The sequence below is a fragment of the Hemicordylus capensis genome, chromosome 10 (genome assembly GCF_027244095.1).
Source record: "Hemicordylus capensis ecotype Gifberg chromosome 10, rHemCap1.1.pri, whole genome shotgun sequence".
In the NCBI taxonomy this organism is placed as follows: Eukaryota; Metazoa; Chordata; class Lepidosauria; order Squamata; family Cordylidae; genus Hemicordylus; species Hemicordylus capensis.
The window spans coordinates 884,177-904,205 of NC_069666.1; the positions used below are offsets into that span (position 1 = coordinate 884,177).

At 54.7% G+C, this 20,029-nt stretch overlaps 1 protein-coding gene across 11 annotated transcripts in view; it reads left to right on the top strand.

Moving 5' to 3' along the window:
• Nucleotides 1-1,212: 1,212 nt before the first annotated feature.
• UACA (uveal autoantigen with coiled-coil domains and ankyrin repeats) overlaps nt 1,213-20,029 on the top strand; it is a 93,550-nt gene continuing 74,733 nt past the window's right edge. For 3 of the 11 annotated variants that reach the window (XR_008311360.1, XM_053271696.1, XM_053271701.1), the window contains exon 1: nt 1,213-1,468. Coding sequence is in view for 8 of the 11 variants with exons in the window: in XM_053271696.1 (XP_053127671.1) it covers nt 1,349-1,468 (120 nt within the window). In the remaining 3 variants the exon portion in view is untranslated. Of the gene's footprint in view, nt 1,469-7,635; nt 7,814-10,068; nt 10,088-14,448; nt 14,613-15,318; nt 15,422-20,029 lie in introns of those variants that run through there. The other 8 variants (XM_053271695.1, XM_053271698.1, XM_053271699.1 and 5 more) reach the window with 7 other exon arrangements.

Sequence of the window (20,029 nt, forward strand, 5' to 3'; positions counted from 1 at the left end):
GTGTGGCCTGACTTTTCAGAGGAGAGGCAGGAGGAGGAGAGCTGGCCTTGTGCCCGCAAGCATGAATTGACCCAAGGTCCGCTCTGCAAGATATTTTGCTTAGGGGATGGGGCTGCTCTCGGAAGAGCCCCTGCCTGCTTACATGCAGAAGGTTCCCAGTTCCTTCCCTGGCAGCATCCTCAAGAGAGGGCTGGGAGAGACTCCTGCCTGCAACCTGGGAGAAGCCGCTGCCAGTCTGGGAAGACAAGACTGAGCTAGATGGACCCAGGGTCTGACTCGGTAGAAGGCTGCTTCCTGTGTTCGAGAATGCACTTGTGACCGTGGGATGGCATCCACTGAAGTCTGGCTTCTCCGCTGCTGGAGCGGAAGGGGTTCTTCCCACTCCGTCCGTGTTCTTCCTGCAGAGTGAGGCGGCAGCGCTCTGGGGGAAGTTGCCTCATTGTTGTTCCACTCCTGACACCCCGTGACTCTGAAGGCACGACAGGGCCGGGACCTGTTCTGCAGGAACTCCTCCCCAGCCTGGTCCCCCTGGCTTGCTGGCAGCGTCCTCCATCGCTGGAGTCGAAACAGCCACCCTCTCTCCCGGCCATATGCTTCAGGTGTCCCTGCAGGAGCCGTTGCTTGCCTCCTGAAGCCGCCTGCTTGCATGGCTTCCATCTTGCAGGTGCCCAGCTGGCTCTGGAACGGAACCGGAGCGGAGTTGGGGGAGGCTGTGATGGCAACCCAAAGGCCTTGACCGCGGGGCGGGGGGCGGTGGCGGCCACTCCAGGGTCTTTCCCCACTTGGGCCTGGAGAGCTGAAGCCAGCTCCTGACCTCCTCTGGCATTCCTGCAACCCTCGGAAGCCCACCAGTCACAGCGTTGCCCAGAGCAACCCAGAAGCTTCTTGGCTGAACAGAAGTGGGCGGCCGACGCGCACACACGGCTCCCCTGCATTCGCCCATCCATGTGCCGACCCTCCCGATCTCTTGCTCAGCTGCTTCTCTTGGCAGCTGGGAGAGGCACATTCTGCCCCGGAGCGGAGCATGTTCAGGGCTGCCTCCCCAGCTGTTCCATTGTGTGCGAGGAGGGGTTCCACCCTCTTCCTTCCTTCCTTCGCCCCCCGCCCGCCTGCAACCTGATGTTATGCTTCCTGCCTTCCACACAGGACTGTTTTCTTTTCTTCCCAGGCCCATCTGGGTGGCATTCAGACCTTGCGGTCAATCAGAAGGTCCAGCGTTCTGCTTTCCCTCTTTTGCGTGGGGGGCAGGGAGAGTTGCCTGCCTTGCGCCGTCTTTGCCCCCCCAGGGCCCGTGCGCAGCCTCCAGGCACGGGGCCAGCTGCCTCCTGCTCTCGGCTGACCAGAGCTGATGCTCCCACGGACCAAGCTGCGGGGGACTGAAAGCACCGCCTTGGCCGCCCACAGGCTGCACCTCCGCCCTCCTTTCCTCCTCCACGTCCGCCAGAACTCCAAGATGGCATCCTTCTGGGTGAGGCTGCAGTCTCGTGCCTTGGCTGCGTTTGTCAGCGGGGAGGAAGGGAGAGGCAGGAGCTGGGGCCCAGTGCTCCGTCTGTGTTGACATGGGCTTCCCCGGGTGGCTGGGGGATCTTGGGCAGCTGGAGACCGTAAACACTGGTGGCCTGGATGGGGCTTTCTCTCTACGATGGCCTTGTTCTTTCATCCCGCCAGATAGTAGGATTGCTTGATATGCTGTGTTCTTGCTTTCACCGATGCTTTGCTGGGGACCCAGAAGACGTGCTAAGTGGAATCCTAGCTGGGTCACTATTGCGCGGAGTATGAGATGGTGAACAGCCAGGTGCTGCTCTACACAAATATATCTCTGGCTCTTGGTAGCGTGTTGATAGACCTTCTGGCCAGAGTGGGCTGCTGCCAGGCTAGACAAGCTTGGATTCTGGGTGTCCTTTAAAAAGCTGGGCTCTGCAAGGAAGACTCTGTCCCCGGGCTGCTGTGTACAGCATGGTACAGCCTAGATGTCCCCAGATGTTGTTGGCCATGGCAGCTCTGGGGGAGGTGAGAGTCTTATAGTCCAACAGGGTCTGGCAGACCCCAGGCTGGCAACCCCTCCTGTGCGTAACTATATGTCGGATCAACACCATTCATGCATTTTATGCAGCTGCTTCTGTACGTGTGGTTAAGAATTGGTGGGAAGCGTCAAAGGTGCAGACTGAGGTATAATGTTGAAATTTGAGACTGTAACTTGTTTGAAAAGCTTCTGCCCAAATCTAAACAGCCTGGATATCTTGCACTTCGGAAAAGCTTGTCAAAAATCCACAATGTGTTGAACTTGTTTAACTTTGCATTAACTCTCATTCGGGCATGTTGACAAGGATGGATGCAGAATGGTGTTCTGCATCTGTCATGAACTGCTAGATGGCGCTGCTCTGCATTAATCCAGAAAGCTTTCGTGTAGGCGAACCTCTGGTCCTGCTAATGCTGGCATAATGTCCTTGCAGTTCAAGACTTGACCAGTGGCAGAAGCAATGTAAATAACACCTCAAGATGCTCGTGGCATCCCTAGCAACTCCTCTGCCGCTCATCAATCAGAACTTTCTGTACTGACTCCCCTCCATATTAGCTATGTAGGGAGAGCACCAATCACCAGTACGAACATGACGGTGTGGTTAGTCTAACCCTGCCCCCACGCACAAGGCATAAGCACAGCCCCAGGAACAGACAATGAGCCTCTCTTCTTGGAGGTCTTTCCACCCTCTGGTTGTGGGGGAAGAAACGGGCACACTTTTTTTTCTTTTAAGCTGCAGCAGTCCTTGTAAGTCAGGAGAATAACACTAGGACCCAAAATCCCCCTCAGTAGGAGCTCTTCTGGGTTGTAAAGGGTTGTCCCTGGTGGCAAAGAAGGGGTTGCACTCTCTTCGGAGGGTTGCAGGTTTGATTGTATCTCGTTCTTTCCAAGCAGTGGTCCCTGTAACAGGGATTCCCGAAGTTGTTGACTACAGTGTCCTCAGCTGCAATGGGAAGTGATAGGAGTTATAGTCAACAACCTCTGGGAATCCCTGTTCCTAAGCTGCCCTGGGGGGTGGCGGATGATCAGCTCACAGATGATGCCTTCAGTATGTCAAATGTTGGATCCCTCTGTTTAGACCCGGCAGACACTTCTGTGGAGCAGTTTCACACTCTGCTTATTTATGCATGCAGCTTAAGAACAAGCGTAAGCGGCTTATGTCTGCTTGCCGCGCTGCAAGAGGCAACCATCAGGCACCCATCCAGGCGCTCCACTCTGTTCCTGGCTCAAGAGACAAGGCTGTGGAAGAGGAGCCCCACTGCGCCCCCTTCACAAGGGGGGGGGCAAGAGTTCCCTCAGGATTGTAAGCACTGGGTGGTTCTTCTTCATGGCCTCTTGGGCAGAAGGCCACATCATGTGTTTTACTCCGAGGCTAGTGTCTCCCTTGCAACTGGCTCTAGGTTCTGATTTAACTCCTTGAGCAGGTCAGAGACATAAGAAGCACTGAGCACTGGTCCATCTCGCTCAGTCTTGTCTACCCAGACGGGCAGCAGCTTCTCCCAGGTTGCAGGCAGGAGCCTCCCTCAGCCCTGTCTTGGAGATGCTGCCAGGGAGGGAACTGGGAACCTTCTGCACGCAAGCAGGCAGGGGCTCTTCCCAGAGCGGCCCCCTCCCCAATGGGGAATATCTTACAGGGCTCACACTTCAAATGCAAAGCAGGATGGACCCTGCTTAGCAAAGGGGACAATTCATGCCTGCAGCCACCTAATGGCGCAGTGGGGGAATGGCTTGACTACCAAGCTAGAGGTTGCTGTTCAAATCCCCACGGGTCTGTTCCCCAGACTATGGGGAACACCTATATCAGGCAGCAACAGCAGCGATCTAGGAAGATGCTGAAAGGCATCATCTCGTATTGTGTGGGAGATGGAAATGGTCAACCCCTCCTGTATTCTACCAAAGACAACCACAGGGCTCTGTGGGCGCCAGGAGTCACGGCACATTTGACCTCTATGGGTTAGCGTGCGGATAGGCAGAGAACACAATGAGGTTTCTATCACTGGCTAAGTGTGTGTCTTTGTGTCCGTCCATATCTTTAAGCCTGAGCTTGCAAGCTGCCTCTTTGCTGCAGCTTCTCCTGGGAGAAAGAAAGGGGAGGGAACAGGAGCAGCGCACCCAGGGCCGGGCCTTCTCCATGTCCAGCCGAGAGGAGCATTTCCTCCAGAATGGCTGGAATCTCCCCTTCAGGTTCCTCCGGGGGGGTTCGAACTTGGGCAGAGCTGCACACTGGCTTTCCGTCCAGCTCACAGGCAGACTCTGGGCAATGTGGAGGTTTTGACCCCAAAGGACATGCCTCAGATGCTTGCGCCATGTGTCAGCCGGCAGGTTAGGTTGCAGCCGGCCAGCGCAGCAGCCACTGCCTTATTTGTAGCCCCTCCGTGGTGGAGAAGCATCTCAGACAAGGCAAAACAAGCCCAGAGACTGCAAATCTGTCTGGTATGTTCCCGAAACAAGCCCCCCAGAGCCCCAAACTACAAATAGGTTGGGGTGGGGGTGGGAGGTTGGCACGTGGTTGTATCCGCCACCAGCGTGGTGCTACTTTTAAAACGACAGATATCATGTCTGTAACCTCCCAGAATTTTAGGTCACCCAGAGGCATGGCCTGAATTCCTAGCATGGAGAGAATCGGTGCAGGTGTAAAATTAGAGACGTGTATTTTGGGGTTGTGGCAGGACCGTGGGGTGCAGAGTGGGGCCTTTGCTTGCTGCGGAGTGGAAGAAAGGACTTCTAAAATAAGGCACACACACTGTGTGTGTGTGTGTGTGTGTGTGTGTGTGTGTGTGAGCACGCGCACAGGCAGGGTGGGTGGGAGGGAGACAGTCAGTCATAAGCCCACCCCATAAAGGCTCAAGGTTTTTGACTTCAAACCACCACCTGCCATGGTTTGCAATACTGCGGTGATAAACCTGAAGTTAAAAAAAATGGCGGGAGTGGGCTCAGGTTTGGGGACCCCTGCCCTATCCCATTAATAGCAGGCCCCCTGCTAACTGAGCAGAGAGGCACCTTTTCAAAGTGGTGATTCTGTCTTGAGCAGGGGGAGAGCAACTGGCCCTATCCGTCCCCAGCACAGCATCCCTCCAGTGGCTGGGGTCTATCTGATGTTTTGGGAGGTTTTTTTAAAGATTGTGAGCCCTTTGGGGCCAGGGAGCCATTTTATTTTATCTTATTTATATCTATGTAAACCGCTTTGGGAACTTAAATATCCGTCATATTCGTAGGTAGAAGAGAGACCGTCGGCAGCTAGGCTTGAAGAGGGCACGGCTAGAGGGAGCTCCCTCCCACAGAGTGGCTCTCCAGGCTCCAGCTTTTCTCCGCTCTGCTGCCAGGCATCGTCGCTTGCATAGGAAGCTTTGCAAACCCCTTCGGGGGGCCCTTTTTGTGTGGGCACGGCTGGTTTACCTGGCCAGGCTCCTAGGGCAGCATGAGCCGGGTCTGCCTCTTGTGCAAATAAATGGCTTGCAGCCGTGGCCAGGGTGCCCTGGGCCGCTCCTTCTCTTGGTTTAGTGACTTGCAGGGGGCGCAGGGAGGAAGTGGGGAGCCACCGCAGCAGCAGGAGAGAGGGCTTGCACAGACCTCTTGCCTGGGGGCTCCCCGGAGGCATCCGGTGGGCCACGGTGTGTGAAGCAGGAGGCTGGACTAGGTGGGTTTCCTTGGGCCTGGTCCAGCAGGGCTGTGCTCATGTTCTTAACCGGGACTCGCTCTATGTGTGTGCTTCGAGCGGAGTCTCTGCTAGCTGCTTTGTGGTGCCGAGTAAGAGCTGTCGTTCAGCATGTGGGAACCACCGAGGGGACGTGGGGGTTGCTCCTCCGTGGGGGGTTCTTGACTCCTTCCCACACCTTCCCTGTGTCTGCACTTGGTGTCAGAGGCTACTTGAGAACCTGCTAGCTTGTGTACAGAGCTTTGTGGCCATCTTAGCAGGTGTCTGCTCAGAAGTAAGCCCACTGGAGCTCAGGATTGCAACCTCAGGCTCACATTTGACAGCCAGGGTCTCAAAGGAAAGCAAGCAGGGAGGGAGGGAGCTGTGCCGGGGGTCTTATCGCATTGGGCAAATGGCCCCAGGCCTTAGACGGGCTCTGTGGGAGGTCTGAACTGCTGCATGCCTCTGCGGGCAGGGAAACAGCCCAGACAGCAGCCTGAGGCCTGCCAGGGCATGTGCTTGGAGGCACACACTCTTCCTGTGCATGCAGAAACCAGAGTTAGCCGTGCTGGTCTACTCGGGGGAAATCCAGATGCCACTCTGGAGCAAGAGCTGCATTGGGCGGGGGGGGGGGGGGGGCGGCATGGATGCTGGGCCAAGTGGAGCACTGGCCGGAGGTCAGCACAGTGGGAAATGGCTCCCACCACGGAACTTTTCTGCCCAAGTGGCCCCCACTTGAAAAATAATGGAGATCACGGAACGAAGCTGGAACGAAGTCCCGAGCAAGCTTTCTGGTTCCCTAGAACTCTTCTTCAGAATGAATGCCAATGGAAGGAAGAGAAAAGGCTGGACAGGACCTTAGTTTATCTTCTCGTAGCCTTTTTCACACATCTGTGACCCTACCTGCCAGCTACCACTCTTCATGGAAGGCTCTGGTACTGGGGTCTGGGAAATGTGAGTTTATTTTCCAACACGGACTCTCATAAGACCTGGCACTCAACCCTGCTGGGAGAGTCAGTGTTGGAAAATGCAGCTGCATGCAGGAGAAAATATTGCCCTCCCTCCAACATCTGGGGAAAGGGCTGTAGCTCATATTAACGATTGGCTTTGGCCCTCCATGCAGGCTTCGGGCCCACAGTGGTGTGCCAGCCTTGTAGCTGTAGCTGATTTCCAGCTGTGGAAATGGGTTGGCCTGGGTGACTGGGAGAGGAGAGCTGGTCCTGGGGTAGCCAGCATGACTTGTCCCCATAGCTAAGCAGGGCCTGCCCTGGTTGCCTATGAATGGGAGACTAGAAGTGCGAGCAGCACTGGAAGATATTCCCCTCAGGGGATAATGAGGCCGCTCTGGGGAGAGCAGAAGGTTCCAAGTTCCCTCCCTGGCTTCTCCAAGATAGGAGCATATTATAATATTATTATTATTATTATTATTTTACATTTATATCCCGCTCTTCCTCCAAGGAGCCCAGAGCCGTGTACTACATACTTGAGTTTCTCCTCACAACCACCCTGTGAAGTAGGTGAGGCTGAGAGAGACGTGACTGGCCCAGAGTCACCCAGCTAGTCTCATGGCTGAAGGGGGATTTGAACTCGGGTCTCCCCCGTCCTAGTCCAGCACTCTAACCACTACACCACGCTGGCTCTCTTACCAGCTGGCAGCTGCCCGTGGAATGTACTGCCTCGCCCATCCACTCAGGGAGCTTTCTGAGGAACACGTCTTGTTCTCCACCCCATGGCAGGGCGGCGGCGGCGGCTGCTGCTGCTGCTTGGAAGATGCTGCCAGCCTGCGCCGGTGCCACGTGCAGCGCTCCCAGAGGGGGCGTGGCTGGCTGGTGCCCTCGCTGCCCCTCCCCCCCGCGGCCCGCCCACCAGGTGGCATCTTCGCCCGAGAGAGCAGGCCTGGAGGCGGAGGGGGAAGTCCCGCCCTCCTCGAGGACCTGCCTTCCTATTGGCCGCAGCCGGGACCTGGGGGCTATCGATTGGCTGGCGGTCTTAGGGGGGGTGGGGCGCCCGTGAGGGCCGGCCGCGACGAGGCGCCGCTCCGGAGTTTGGTGCCGTCGCCGCGTCTGAGGAGGCGAGGAGCCGCCATGAAGAGCCTCAAGTCCCGCCTGAGGAAGCACGAGGGGGCGGCGGCGGCCTCGGGGGGCGGCGGCCTCGGCGGGGTGAGTGAGGGGGAGGGGCGCGAGTGAGGGGGAGGGGCCACTGGGGGGTCTCCAGGGAGGGAAATGGGGGTGGGGTCTCCGGGAGGAGGAGCAGCAGCAGCAGCAGCAGCCCCCCCGGGCTGGGGGGGAGGTCCCCACCCTGGGGAGGGGGCAGTCCGGCGTGTTCCCTTCATTCACCCCCACAACAGCCCTGTGAGGTAGGCAGGGTCTGGCCTGGGGGCTGCAGGAGAGCCTTGCAAGCCAGCCTAGAAAGTGGGGGGGGAGCAGCCCACGGGAAGAGATGACCCCTGCCCCCACGAGAGGGGAGAGGGAGGGGTTTCTGTGTTGTTTACCAGCCCTAGACTGGAGGGTGGGGGGGGCGCAGGCTGGCAGCCTCCCACCCCCCCAAGCCTGAGGTAGGCAAGGTCTGCAGTGCCCCCTCCTACTGAGAGTGCCCCTCTCCTGGCCCCGCTTGCCCTTGCCTGGCCGCTGCTGCTGCCGCCTCTGCCACCGGCTGGAAGAAGGAAGCTCCTTCCAGCGCTGGCTCTGTGCCTCCGGGGCCTGTTGGAGGGGCCCCTTCCCTCCCTCCCTCCCTCCCTCCCGCCGGGCAGCTGAGCACACCCAGGAGGATGCCCACGTTGGGCAGTGGCTGCGCCCTTTGCAGATCGGCTGAATCTGGGGGGCCTGGCCAGTGCTGCTGCTGCTGCTGCTGCCCGGGGTGCTCTGGCAGGAGGGCTGCTTTCTCCCCGGGGAAGGGAAGCCGCCTCGTTGCTGTGAAACTGCTTGGAACTGACACTCCACCCCTGACCCAACTGCAGCGGAAGAGTCTTGCCTCCTAACCTGGCGTGTGCATGGCTGGAAACGCAAACACAAGAGGCCCTGTGCGGCCACAGCAGCATCACGAGTTGAGTCTGCGGACTAAGCCCGTGATGCTGTTGAGGCCGCACAGCCCTGGCGGGCCAGGCCCAAGGCCCCATCTCTCTCCTTCAGCGTCCTGCCTCCCACAGGACCAACCAGAGGCCCCTGGAAGCCCACCAAGAAGCCCCACTCCTTTCAGCCAGACTTGTGCCCCAGTATGTAGGCTTAGACTAGCCATCCAAGGTGAGAGAGGCTGGTTATTTCGAAGGTGTGTCGGAAGAGGTTCCTCTAAAGATGGGAGAAGCAGTCTGCCTGAGCCACAGTCCAGAATCCACTTGGGGATGGGCTGGGGCTTAGTGGTGGGCTACCTGCTTCGCCCACAGAAACTTTGGTGCTCTTCCACTGATCTATGGCCCTGTCCCCTAAGGGGAATATCTGACAGTGCTCACGTAGGAACATAGGAAGCTGCCATATACTGAGTCAGACCATTGGTCTCTCTAGCTCAGGATTGTCTTCACAGACTGGCAGCGGCTTCTTCAAGGTTGCAGGCAGGGATCTCTCTCAGCCCTCTCTTGGAGATGCTGCCAGGGAGGGAACTTGGAACCTAGATGCTCTTCTCAGAGCGGCTCCATCCCATCAGGGGAATCTCTTACAGTACTTACACTTCTAGCCACCCATCCAAATGCAAACCAGGGTGGACCCTTCTTAGCAAAGGGGACAGTTCAGGCTTGGCTCCTCTACTGAAATGTCACAGTATGAACATGATGTTGCTGTAAATGGCTGCAGGAGTCATCACTGTGTTAAGGCTGGAATATGTAGCAAGATGCAGTACATGCTGTGTGGAATAATAGATTTATTCCCACACCAATGTCAAGTCGTTTTGCTTGACAGTCCTATAGACAGTCTATAATTATTCCCCCACTTTGCATAACTTTGGGGAGCACCTGCCTTCCTGACGCTCCTCCTCCAGTGTTGTCAGTTGCCGTATGGGTGCCTTGGAGCGCGTTGTAGCCGGTGTCGGTGTTCCTGCCTGCTGCTAAATCCTCCCAAAGTATCCTAATTCCGGTTTGATAGTCTTAGAACAGCCTCCACAAAGGATACTTCCACACATTATTGGATTGACTTCATTCAGGAGCCGCTGGTGTGGGCCTGTGCAGGGAGTTGGGTTTGGACTGGGCTTCTCTTCCCAGCTCTGAGACATTCGGCACACCTCTGTGTCTTAACTTCAGTCTCCCCCCCCCATTTCCTTTCCTCCTCTTATTTTAAGTGGGAATAGCACCAACTTACTTACTTATTTATTTACTTTAAAAGGTTCCCGTCCGGCTTTTCCCATATTCATACCAAAATGGCTATCAATAAAACAACAACAACAAAAATTAAAAAGGAGGACAATACAACAGGATTGCAGAAATTATCTCAAGCCTTAACAAAATCCAGGTCAGCAGAAAATTCCTTGCTGCAGCAGCAAATAAAATGCCGGCAGCACTAAATGCCCTCTAGAAAAGCCGGCTTTTTGCTCAGTGCTTGACGGAGTATTGCCCCATTCATTGTCGGTGCTGCTTTTTAAAAACCTAACAGCCGATGAATATAATTGTGTTTGGGGTTTTTGAACACGTTGGTTTGGTCTTGAATGGCTTGCTTGTGGACACTTAGAGATGTTTTGTTCAACACTTTTCTTAGATTGGGCAATGAGCTTCTTTTGGGTCAGGAGGGGCATTTGCTCCATCAATTTGCTCAAGACCGTTTCAGCAAGCTCAGATTCACTGAAATGTAGCTAGTTTGGACTCCAAACTGGGAGGAAAGCAGCAGGAGTTCTCCCTCGCCCATCGAGGCAAATGCCGCACAACAGGTCAGTGCTGGCACCAAGGAGACAAAGGTGGCATGTAGTGCTTGCCTTGTCCTTTGACCAATTTGAAATCAGCGCTGGGTGCAAACACCTATGAGTAAACTGCCACTCCACCCACCAGGGCTGTCTGGGGACAAGAGTTCTCTTAGCTTTGTTGCCATATTGGCCATGCAGGCAAGACCACCCCCAGAGCTGCTTGTAGCCCCCCTCCCCACCACGTTCTAGGAGCTTGTCAGACCACACCCATCTATGTGCCGTTTGTGGCGTATTGGCTGCCTGGCGGGGAGAAGAACCAAAGTCTGTTTTGATCTGCAAAGGATTCTTTTCCAACCACCTGGAGACTAGGTTTGCTTGGCACGGGCAAGCCGGAGAGTGACTGACTGTGCACAGTTGGCAGTAGAGTCTCGTCCTGAGGAGCCCGGGGTGGGGGGGCACCTAACGAGGCACAGCTGCTTGTGGTTCCCGGCAGCTCGGCTTGCTCCTCTCTCTCCCACCCCACCCTGCCCCAGTGTTAACAAGAGCTGTGCTGCCTGCAGGCTGGCCATTTGTTGGGTTGAGCTGTACAGAACTGCAGAGCTGTACCTGGTGAATGGCCAGCCTGCAGGCAGTGTGACTCTTGGGTGAGTCGCGGGAGAGAGGGGAGCAACCTGAGATGCCGGGAATCGTTCAGTGCTCCCGGGCTCGTTAGGGTGAGCCACTGCTGACAGTTGGTACCTTGAAAGAAACCAATTTCTCTGCATTCTGGTTTCCCCCCCACATAAAACCTCCTCCCCTGAATGGAATGGCAAAACCAAAAGCGAAGAAGGGAGGGAGGGACAGGAGCCTCTGGAGGAGATTGTGCAACAGCTTGCTTGTGTCTTGAGGGTGTGATGGTGCGAGGGGCGGGGTGGGGGTGGTGTTGACCCAGGATGGATGCGGTTTGGTGTGAGAGGTGAGGAATGGGGTGGGTGTTCTGGATGCACTGGTAAAGCTGGAGCTGCCTGGCTGTGATTCCAGCCTGGCCTTTGCTATGAAGTAAGACTGGATTTCAGGGTGTCGAGTAGCCTGTCTCACCCCATGTGTGCTAGATGGCTTGCTCAGGTGAGGGTGGGAAGGGGAGTGATTCATACTGCACAGTCACCACGTCAAATAGAAATAACTGAGATTCCAGTTTGCTGAAGCTGAACTTGTGAGTTCTGTGGGCAGAACTGAGGGTTCCCCCCATTGAGATGGGCCCTGGAAATGTGTGCAAGCCCAGGAGCATCGGATGTAATACCAGTGATGTGAAATTGGGAGAGAAACGGAGGAACCCAGAAAGCGTGATCTTAGATCCAATGCAAAAAAGAGCATGAGAAGCTTCTTGGAGTTCCTGCTGAGAGCTTCACGGTGGCTGTCGCTGGATTTCTGGTAGTTGCTGAACTTTCCTCTCAGGGCAGGAGTTGCCACTTCGGAGCCATTTTCCAAGAGCAGCTGCACTTTGCTCTGAATTCTGCCTGGTGGGGAGCTCCCATCTGAAGGACCTCCCAGGATGAGGCCCTGGACAGTTGAACTGGCTGCTGCCTCTGCCCGGTCACAGGGCGTGTGGGTCCTCCCCTTGGGAAGAGTGCAGCCTCCTGCAGGTGGTCCTCTCTGCCCTTCTCAGAGCTGGCACCCACGGACAGCCCCCCCCCCCCGGTGGACCTCCCTCCTACAGACATGCATTGAGTTTGCCACCGTGCTGATCTGCATTCCATCTAAGGCGTGCACACGCTCACAAGCTTTTGGATGTCCGCTCAGTCAATTTTAGAGCCCGCTCAGGTTGAATCAGGAAGGCCCCACTCTGAATGCACATGCGCACACACAATCTTGATCCTTCCACCTAGAACAAAACTCCTTCCGCACAGAGATGAAAAAAATTAGAGACCCCTGTTGCTGATGAGCTCAGCTCCCTTTGAACAGGGTTGTTCCTGCAGCACATTTGAGGCCGTTTCAGGGCGCCTGGTCAACGGGGCGGCTTCCTTCCGTTGTCCGTCCTTTGCATTCAGTAAACAACTCTATGGAGACTGTGGACCTGCAGCCTGCATCGCAAGTGCAGGAAAGCGAAAGGCAACCTCTCTCTGGAAAGCATCTGTGAAAATGAGGGAGCAGTTGTGCTGAGGTTGTCTTGTCGGTTGCCCTGTAAATGCCAAACTAGCTCACACCGTGCTTCCTTAGCAGGTAGGCGTGAAACCAAGCCGCCGGTGGATGGGTGGGTTTTGTACCGTCTGAGGTGCTCTTGGTCAGGGCCTGAAGCTTCCGGTGGCTGGCGGCATTTGCTTAGCCTTGGCAGCTGGCTTCTTCTTTTTCTGCAGCAGGTGGTACTGGCTGCTCTGGGAGGCACACTTGATGGTGCATTTTGATAAAACCCATGCCTCGGTAAAGTTGTCTGTGGCTCCCCCCCCACCCCCGCGGTGAGATAAGCCTGTTGAATTCCTAGCCGTTCCTTGTGCTAGCAACCGTTCATGCAAATACATGTGTGCAGGTCCTTGTTTCCAATCAGCTTGGCATGAGGCGCTGTCCAAGAAGGGGCAGGCCGGCTCTTGGGGAAGTTTTGAGGTCTCCGCTGATACGCTGAAGAATACTTTTGGCCGGTTTGGACCAGTGCAGTGGTGAAAAGGGCAGAGTGGGTCTCATCTGACCTCAGCTCCTTTGTGCTGGGCTGCTGTGAAAAGCACATTTTAATAAAGGGCCGTTTGAAACTTCCAGCACTTACAGGATGATGGTAACTGGAATCCTGTTGTAGGATTCTGTGCCCTGTGAAGTTTTTGATTCAGTCTGCAGTGCCCAGGGCATACATGTGGGGTGATGTTGGGGATTATATCATTCATTCCCCCCCGCCGACCCCTGGCAAGTTGCACGGCTGTTAGGTGGCAGGGATTCTCAAACGCGAGTCCCCAGAAAGCTCTTGTAGCTGGAGAGAATGGTGGGACCCCTCGGGGGGGCCAAGTTTGAATACCTTTTCTGTAGAAGGAGTGATTATGCCCAAGGGGCATATCTGGGCTTGACAGATCCCAGGAGCCAGGGTGCCATGGCACCTAGAAATTCAACCGTGATGCCTGGACGAGGATGTCCAGAGGTGGAGTTATTTAATAGCATCTTCACTTGTCCTGGGCAGCAACAGCAGCAGCCCTTTTCTCTTCTAAGGATGTTTCATGTGCAGGTGATAAAGAGAAGCCCGTTCATCCTCTGCCCTCCACCATGTCCGTCACAAGCCTGGTCATTTTGTCAAGCATCCATTTTTGGGTCTGCTACGTACTTGGGCTGGCTCCTAGGTCCAAAGAGAATGTGTCCAGGCCTGGTCCACCTTGTTCCAGAATATCCCAATACAACTGGGAAGGGATTGGCCCTGCAGAGCCTGGGTGTCCAGGCATTCTGCTTGAAGCGAATGCTGGGTCTTGAGCGTTTCTGGAAGGGGCAGCCTCCAGACAGGCCCAGAGTTGTGGCATCCTTCTTGGGGTTTGAATGGCCTGCTGCCACCTTGTGTTAGCAGAAAGGTCCTGGGGATAGGTGTTGGGTCTTCTAAAGGGCTTCACCCATCTCTGCCGTGCTGCGAAGGGCTGGCATTTTCTCCAGAAGCAGGCCTTCCTGGGCGGCTTACGCTTTTGTTTTGCTTTGGTACAGGGAGTGGGTGTTACGCAACTCCTATCTGGGGAGCAAAATGAAATGCTATTAGTGGGTAAATGAGTCAAGACTTGTCTGTGTTAATTACAGGGTGGAGAATTGCCCCGGAACCTCCGGTTCTGCAGCTCTGTTGCGGAACATCAAGACGTGGCCATCCCACTGCGGGAGGACCCATCGCCTGGGGGCAGAGCACAGGCTGCGTGTGTGCAGAGAGCCCCACGTTTGGCCCCCAGCGGCACCTACAGTTAAGAGGAGCTTGGATGGCTGGGCCGGGCCTGCCTTGCCTGAGGCCTCAGGGAGCTGCTGTCGTTTGGAGGAGGCCGTGCTGGGCGAGAGGGACCGACTCTGCCGAAGCAGAGCATGTCTGCTCAGCGGTCTCTGCAGAGCTGCAGCCCCTACGCCTGTGACTCTGTGCCCTGCCCTCCAATGTCTAGTTCCGGTTCACCTGACCCTGGAGTGAGGCCTTTTAGCCAGGGAGGCTGTATTAGCAGGACATAGGTAAGCAGGAAGCTGTCCAGCCCTGGCTTCCAAATCCATCAGCTAAGCCCCACTGGTGTTGGTAGGAAAGGATATTTTCCCCTTGCTTTTCCATTTATAACCAGGAAGAGAGCTTTGATGCAAGCCCAAAGGACGCTGTGTCAACATAAGCTGGGTTTCATTTTGCTTTCTGGGGTGTGTGTGTGGTGGGGGGGGGCGGGGGGTGTCTTCTTTCTTGCAAACAGATGGAAGCTGCCAGCACACACACAGTTGCATAAACATCCAACTCCCTTTTCTTGTGGGGCTGTGGGAGTGTGAGAAACTATTCCTTGTCATTGCTGATGGAAGTTTCCTTGGAACCCATCCTGCCCATAAGAGGCCCTTGCTGCTTATTGACCTTTAAAAAAAACATTGGTAGAGCTGTTCTTATTCATAAACTGTCCGTCCCCCCCGTCCCCCACCCAACTCCCAGTGGCAAAGGTACTGGCCTGTGCAAAACACAATCTTTATGAGCTGGGCAATAAACAGCGAAGGCGGCTGGCTGGCCAGTGATCTCTGGCTGCTGGCAGTTCCTTCCCTCCCACACAGAACAGGGCAAGGTCACTCTCCTCCTAGGATGTCTTAATCTAGCTGGAATGCTCTTCTGGTTTTGCTAAATCTTGGTTTAGGGCGAATGTAGGCCAGGCTGCATTCGGAAAGCCGTTCCTAGATATTTTCCTAAGGGGACCCACCCACCTATGCAAAGTGAGGGAGATGTTTATGTTCAAAGAGCATCCTCCTGGAAGTGGTGTGCCTCGTTCTCGGGACCTGATGGCTGTTTCTCCAGATATGTAAGCAAACCCCACCCCCCACCCCACCCCCAACACACAGACATCCCTGGTCTGACTGTTGCTTGCTCTTGCTTTCCCTTGTAATGTTTGCTCAGCTGCTGGAGTGGCTGTGGAGTTGCTCCACTGTGGCACGGCTCAGCTGGTTTGCCTCCTTTCTCCATTCACGGCAAGGATCATGCCTTGGGGCTCCACATGCTTGTTTTGTGTGAGCCCAGATGACGCTGTGCTAGTCATCTCCTGCTACCCCACCAGTCTGGGATTGGGGCTAGGGTGGAATGCCTTGCTCAGGGGCAAATCTGTGCCTACATTTCAGCATCCTCCACAGAGCACACATGTGTCTTGAGAAGGTGGCTTTTATTTTTGCATCCTCTTTGAGTGTCTACTTTGTGGGTCATGCTGGTAAACAGCATAAGCACTTCCAAGTGAGAGAGTTATCCAAGATCTTCTGCAGGAAAACCTCTCGTCACCTGTCTGCCTGCCGAGAGACAGCTGACCAGCGTTAGCTGTGGATATCTCTGGAAAACCAGAGCTGGTTATCAGCGTTCCCTGTAAGAGGGATTTCCTGATGTGGTTGACTACAACTCCAGCTGCTGACAACAATATCTGGGGATCCTTCTTACAGGGAACATTGCTGGTCCTCTGTTTCTGAGGCAGGAAGTAGTGTCTCTGGGTTGAAATGGGACTCTTCATGGCTTTCCACCTGTGGTAAAAGTAGGCTGCGATCTACTGAGCATCCCACTTGGCCAGATGTTATGCAATGAAATCAAGGTGGCGGTGTGGTTGGAAGCCTGTGCCCTGGGGCGGGGCGGAGGGCATGTCTGTGTTGGCAGGAACCCAACTAGCATGGCCCTAATCCTGCAAGTCTGGACCAGCAGGCAGGGAGAAGCCAGAGAATGTGAACCCCTGCAGCTCCTTTCACGTGGGCACTAGGAGAAAAGGAGTTGGGTGATGGGCTGATTCGACTACGCGTGTGCCATTTTGGCAGGAAAATGCAGTTTTAAAATGCCTGCAATAGGAAGTTGGTGAAGGACTGGCTGGAGTCCTTGTGATCAGCACTGTATGGGACAAGCCAGACATTTATATAGACAGGCTACCAGTTTGTTCAGAACGGGGGCTTTCCCTACAAATTTCCAGGTCTGTTGTGCTATCCAAAAACGTTGGGAATTGCAGGCAATGTGAAGCACAAAACATTCCAGTTAATCTCAGTGAATTCCTGATCTTAAAATGGGCTCTGAAGATTGACAGTGATCTGATGTTTGGCTAGGATGGGGCCACAGCTCAGTTGAAGAGCCCCTGCTTTGCCTGCAGAAGGTCCCAGGTTCCCTCCCTGGCGGCAGCATCTCCAAGTAGGGCTGGGAGAGACTCCTGTCTGAAACCTGGGCGAAGCCACTGCTGCCAATCAGTGTAGACAATACTGAGCTAGATGGACCAAAGTTCTGACTTGGTATAAAGCAGCCTCCTCTGTTCCTAGTTTCTGTTACCCGACAATGTGAAATGTTCTGTTTGTGAGATAGACTTCTAAGGTTCTGTATTTCCTGGCTCTTAGTTTCCTAATCTCTACCTGCTTTGGTTCCCCACTGCAGTGTTGAGCGTGTTTGATCCTGACTGCCTCTTGTAGAAGCAAGCTTGGCTAAAGTCCGTGCTGCTGCCATGTCCTATGTTCAGATTAGGGTGCACTTTTCTGCAGTAACCAAAGGTGACTGACCTGATCCATCCCACTGGGAGCCCTAGAACAGTTCCACCCCAGTTCTTCTTGGGGTGTGTTGCACAGCTCTGGCAGGGGAGCTCTGGCCCAGAATTTCATTGAGTTTTGATGCTGTCAGGTGTGGTGGGAGCTCCTTGGATACCCTAGTGATTGAAAACTTGAGTGTTCAGGACGTGAAACAACTGCTGACTGTAGGGGACGATACTCTGATTTGCAGAGCTGGTGAGGAGCATGAGCCTTAAAGCACAGGGCCGCCGAAGGACACTCCAGAACTCCCTCCCCAGATGCTGATCTAATCCTGGGAACGCTGCAGCGGGGAGTGCAAGCACAACTGCTTAGTCCAAGGCTCCCAGAAAGTGATAGCCGCGTGTAAATCACACTCACTCTGCTTGTGCCCCGTATTCCCTTTTTTCTTGGCTGTGGCTTCTGTGACACCCGGTTCCATTAGAACAGGTCCCGAGCCAGTGCTCCCTGTAACCAGCGTGGAGGTTCCCCAGAGAAAAAAGCCAGTGGCGTAGACAGCAAGAGACGTCTATCTCCAGTGATGTGAGAGAAGTTCGGCGTGGCAGCCATGGCCACCTCACTCCTGCCACTGGAGTGAGACTGGTGTCCACTCGTGTTGGGGCTTTGCTCTCCGATTGCCATCAGTTGCAGGCCACAGTCTGCTACTGGGCGAAGAGCTCTTGAGGGAGAGTGAGGAGGGCTCTGTAATCCTCCTTTTCCTTAGAGGTTTGGCATTCGGGGGAACCACCTCCCACTGTGTTTCTCTAGGGCAGAGAGCAGACGCTAGGGATTGATTGCTGCCAATGGGTCGCTCTTCTCCTGCCATGGGGCACTTGGCAAACTATGCGTTCTGCAGAACAGGAGGAGGAGGAGGAAGAGTCTGTCCTGGCCTAGCGCTGGCCTTGGTACTTGCTGCTTGGATGGCTGAGGCCCTGGAAACCTCCAGCCTATAAATAGTCTGGATTGCTGTGAACACCCAACGCTTCTCCTGCTGGGCCTTTGCAGCAGCTGGATGCCCTTTCCGCGGTCTCAGATGACTTAAGAACATCCTGTCTCACGTTACCCTGATCTGCAGCCCCTGTTCTTGGGACGATACGTACCAGGAATGCCATCTTCTGCCTTTGTTGTTGAGCACTGCAAGGCTTTAGTATGTCGAGCCTCAGCAACGTGGCAGCTCTAAAATTGGGCACAGGGCGGGGCGGGGGCTCCTTGAACACCAGAGGCCACACTGGCTGCATTGACCCTTTCCAGAGAACTATAACATTTGCACTCAAGATGGCTCTTGGGGGTTTGGCATATAAGTAAAATGGTATTTGAGAATTGGGCGTGCTCGCTAGAATTGAAACACTGTATTTAAAGCAAGCAGGTGTGGTACTTTGCATGCTGTCGGACTCCCCTTTCTTCTTCCAGTTGCATTTAATTTGTAGGATCTCCATTGTCTGTTGGCCGTTTTACAGGAAAGAGTAAAGTTAATTTCGGTACCATATTATGCCTTAAGTTGTGAATCATGTACAGGGAAATATTGGGGCTTCCTATACCTCACTGTTTCTCCCAGTCCCTTATCTAGGAAGAATATGGCCTAGATTCTAAAAAGCTACAAGCAGGGTACACAATTTCTGATGGCCAGTAGCAACCGGAACTGGTGATTATTGTGTATTGCCAGCTGGTGTTTTCATGGATAATTGGAGGCACTTGATCTGGATTGGCAGCTTTGTGTATGGGCTATTAGCGACCAACTTCCTGCCATAGGCGTGCTTCTGAGAGCATACATCTTGAAAGTTTCCTCTGCTGAGGGCAGTTGGCTGGGAACAATTGCAAGCTTGGATGCTACCATTGTTAAGTGGAGAAGAGCTTAAAAGAAGTTGTCCTCAAATCCTTTCCAGAGCACATAGAAGTACTTGACTCTAGGCAATCCTATCACAATTGCTGGTGAGTGGAATTATTTTAGCACATCGGTGCTGGGTGTGAAATTCCCCTGGCAGGTTCTGCAGACAGGAGGAATTAGGACACATCCTGACGGGGCAGGCCAGCATCAGCAGCATTTTCGCATTCTGGGAGCAAGTTTAATTTCCCCCCTGAAATTCTGATAGTAGAAGTTTTGAGTTTGGTTGGAGTTTCAAAATGCCTGCATGAAATTCCACTAAACATCCTGGATTTATTTGGACTGGAATGTTCTTCTCGATGTGGAAAGTCTCTTGGGCCGCCTCTGGCTTCCTGGAATGTGTGCTCTTGAGAGAGAGTTCCCTCTGCTAGAGGAGGGACGTGGCTTTGAAGCTCAGCAAGGAGGGAGACCGCGAGAAGCGGACGGACTTCTCCCTCGCCAGTGGACTTTGAGTTCTTGTCCAAAGCGACCAGTGATCTTTGCCGCCTCCATCCTTGCAACCATCTTGTGAGAGTCGTTTGGGACCCCTGTTTACAGGAGTGGATCAGAGATTTGGGCAAGGCCACCCAGTAGGTCTGTGGATGGCAGAAACTTCTGTCCTCCGGTGCAAGCCCAGGGCCATCTGTGTCTTCCCTGCTTTTGCTTTTGAGAAGTCAGCATACACGCTTGGGACCGAGCAGATCATGCCCATGTGCAGACGTTCAGCACACACTCTGGTGGAAGGAAAGAGGAGCTGGCCTGGCCCACCAGCCCCTGAGGCCATTGCTTGCCTGAGGCCCTCTGCAGCCTTTCTGGAATGCTTTCTTGCAGGAGTCTTCTCTGGGGAGAGGCCCGCCAGAGCTGCATTGCCTGTGGCTGTCCCAGCACTGGTTCTCCCAGCAGTGCCAGGGTGAGAGCAATGCAAGGCCTTATTTAGGCAAGCGTGTTGGGGCTGGGGGCAGGGGCAGCAGGGGGCTGCTTTATTTTTAAGTACGCAGCGTTGTCGCCCACCATGAGCCTTTTGGGGGGTGGGAGCAAC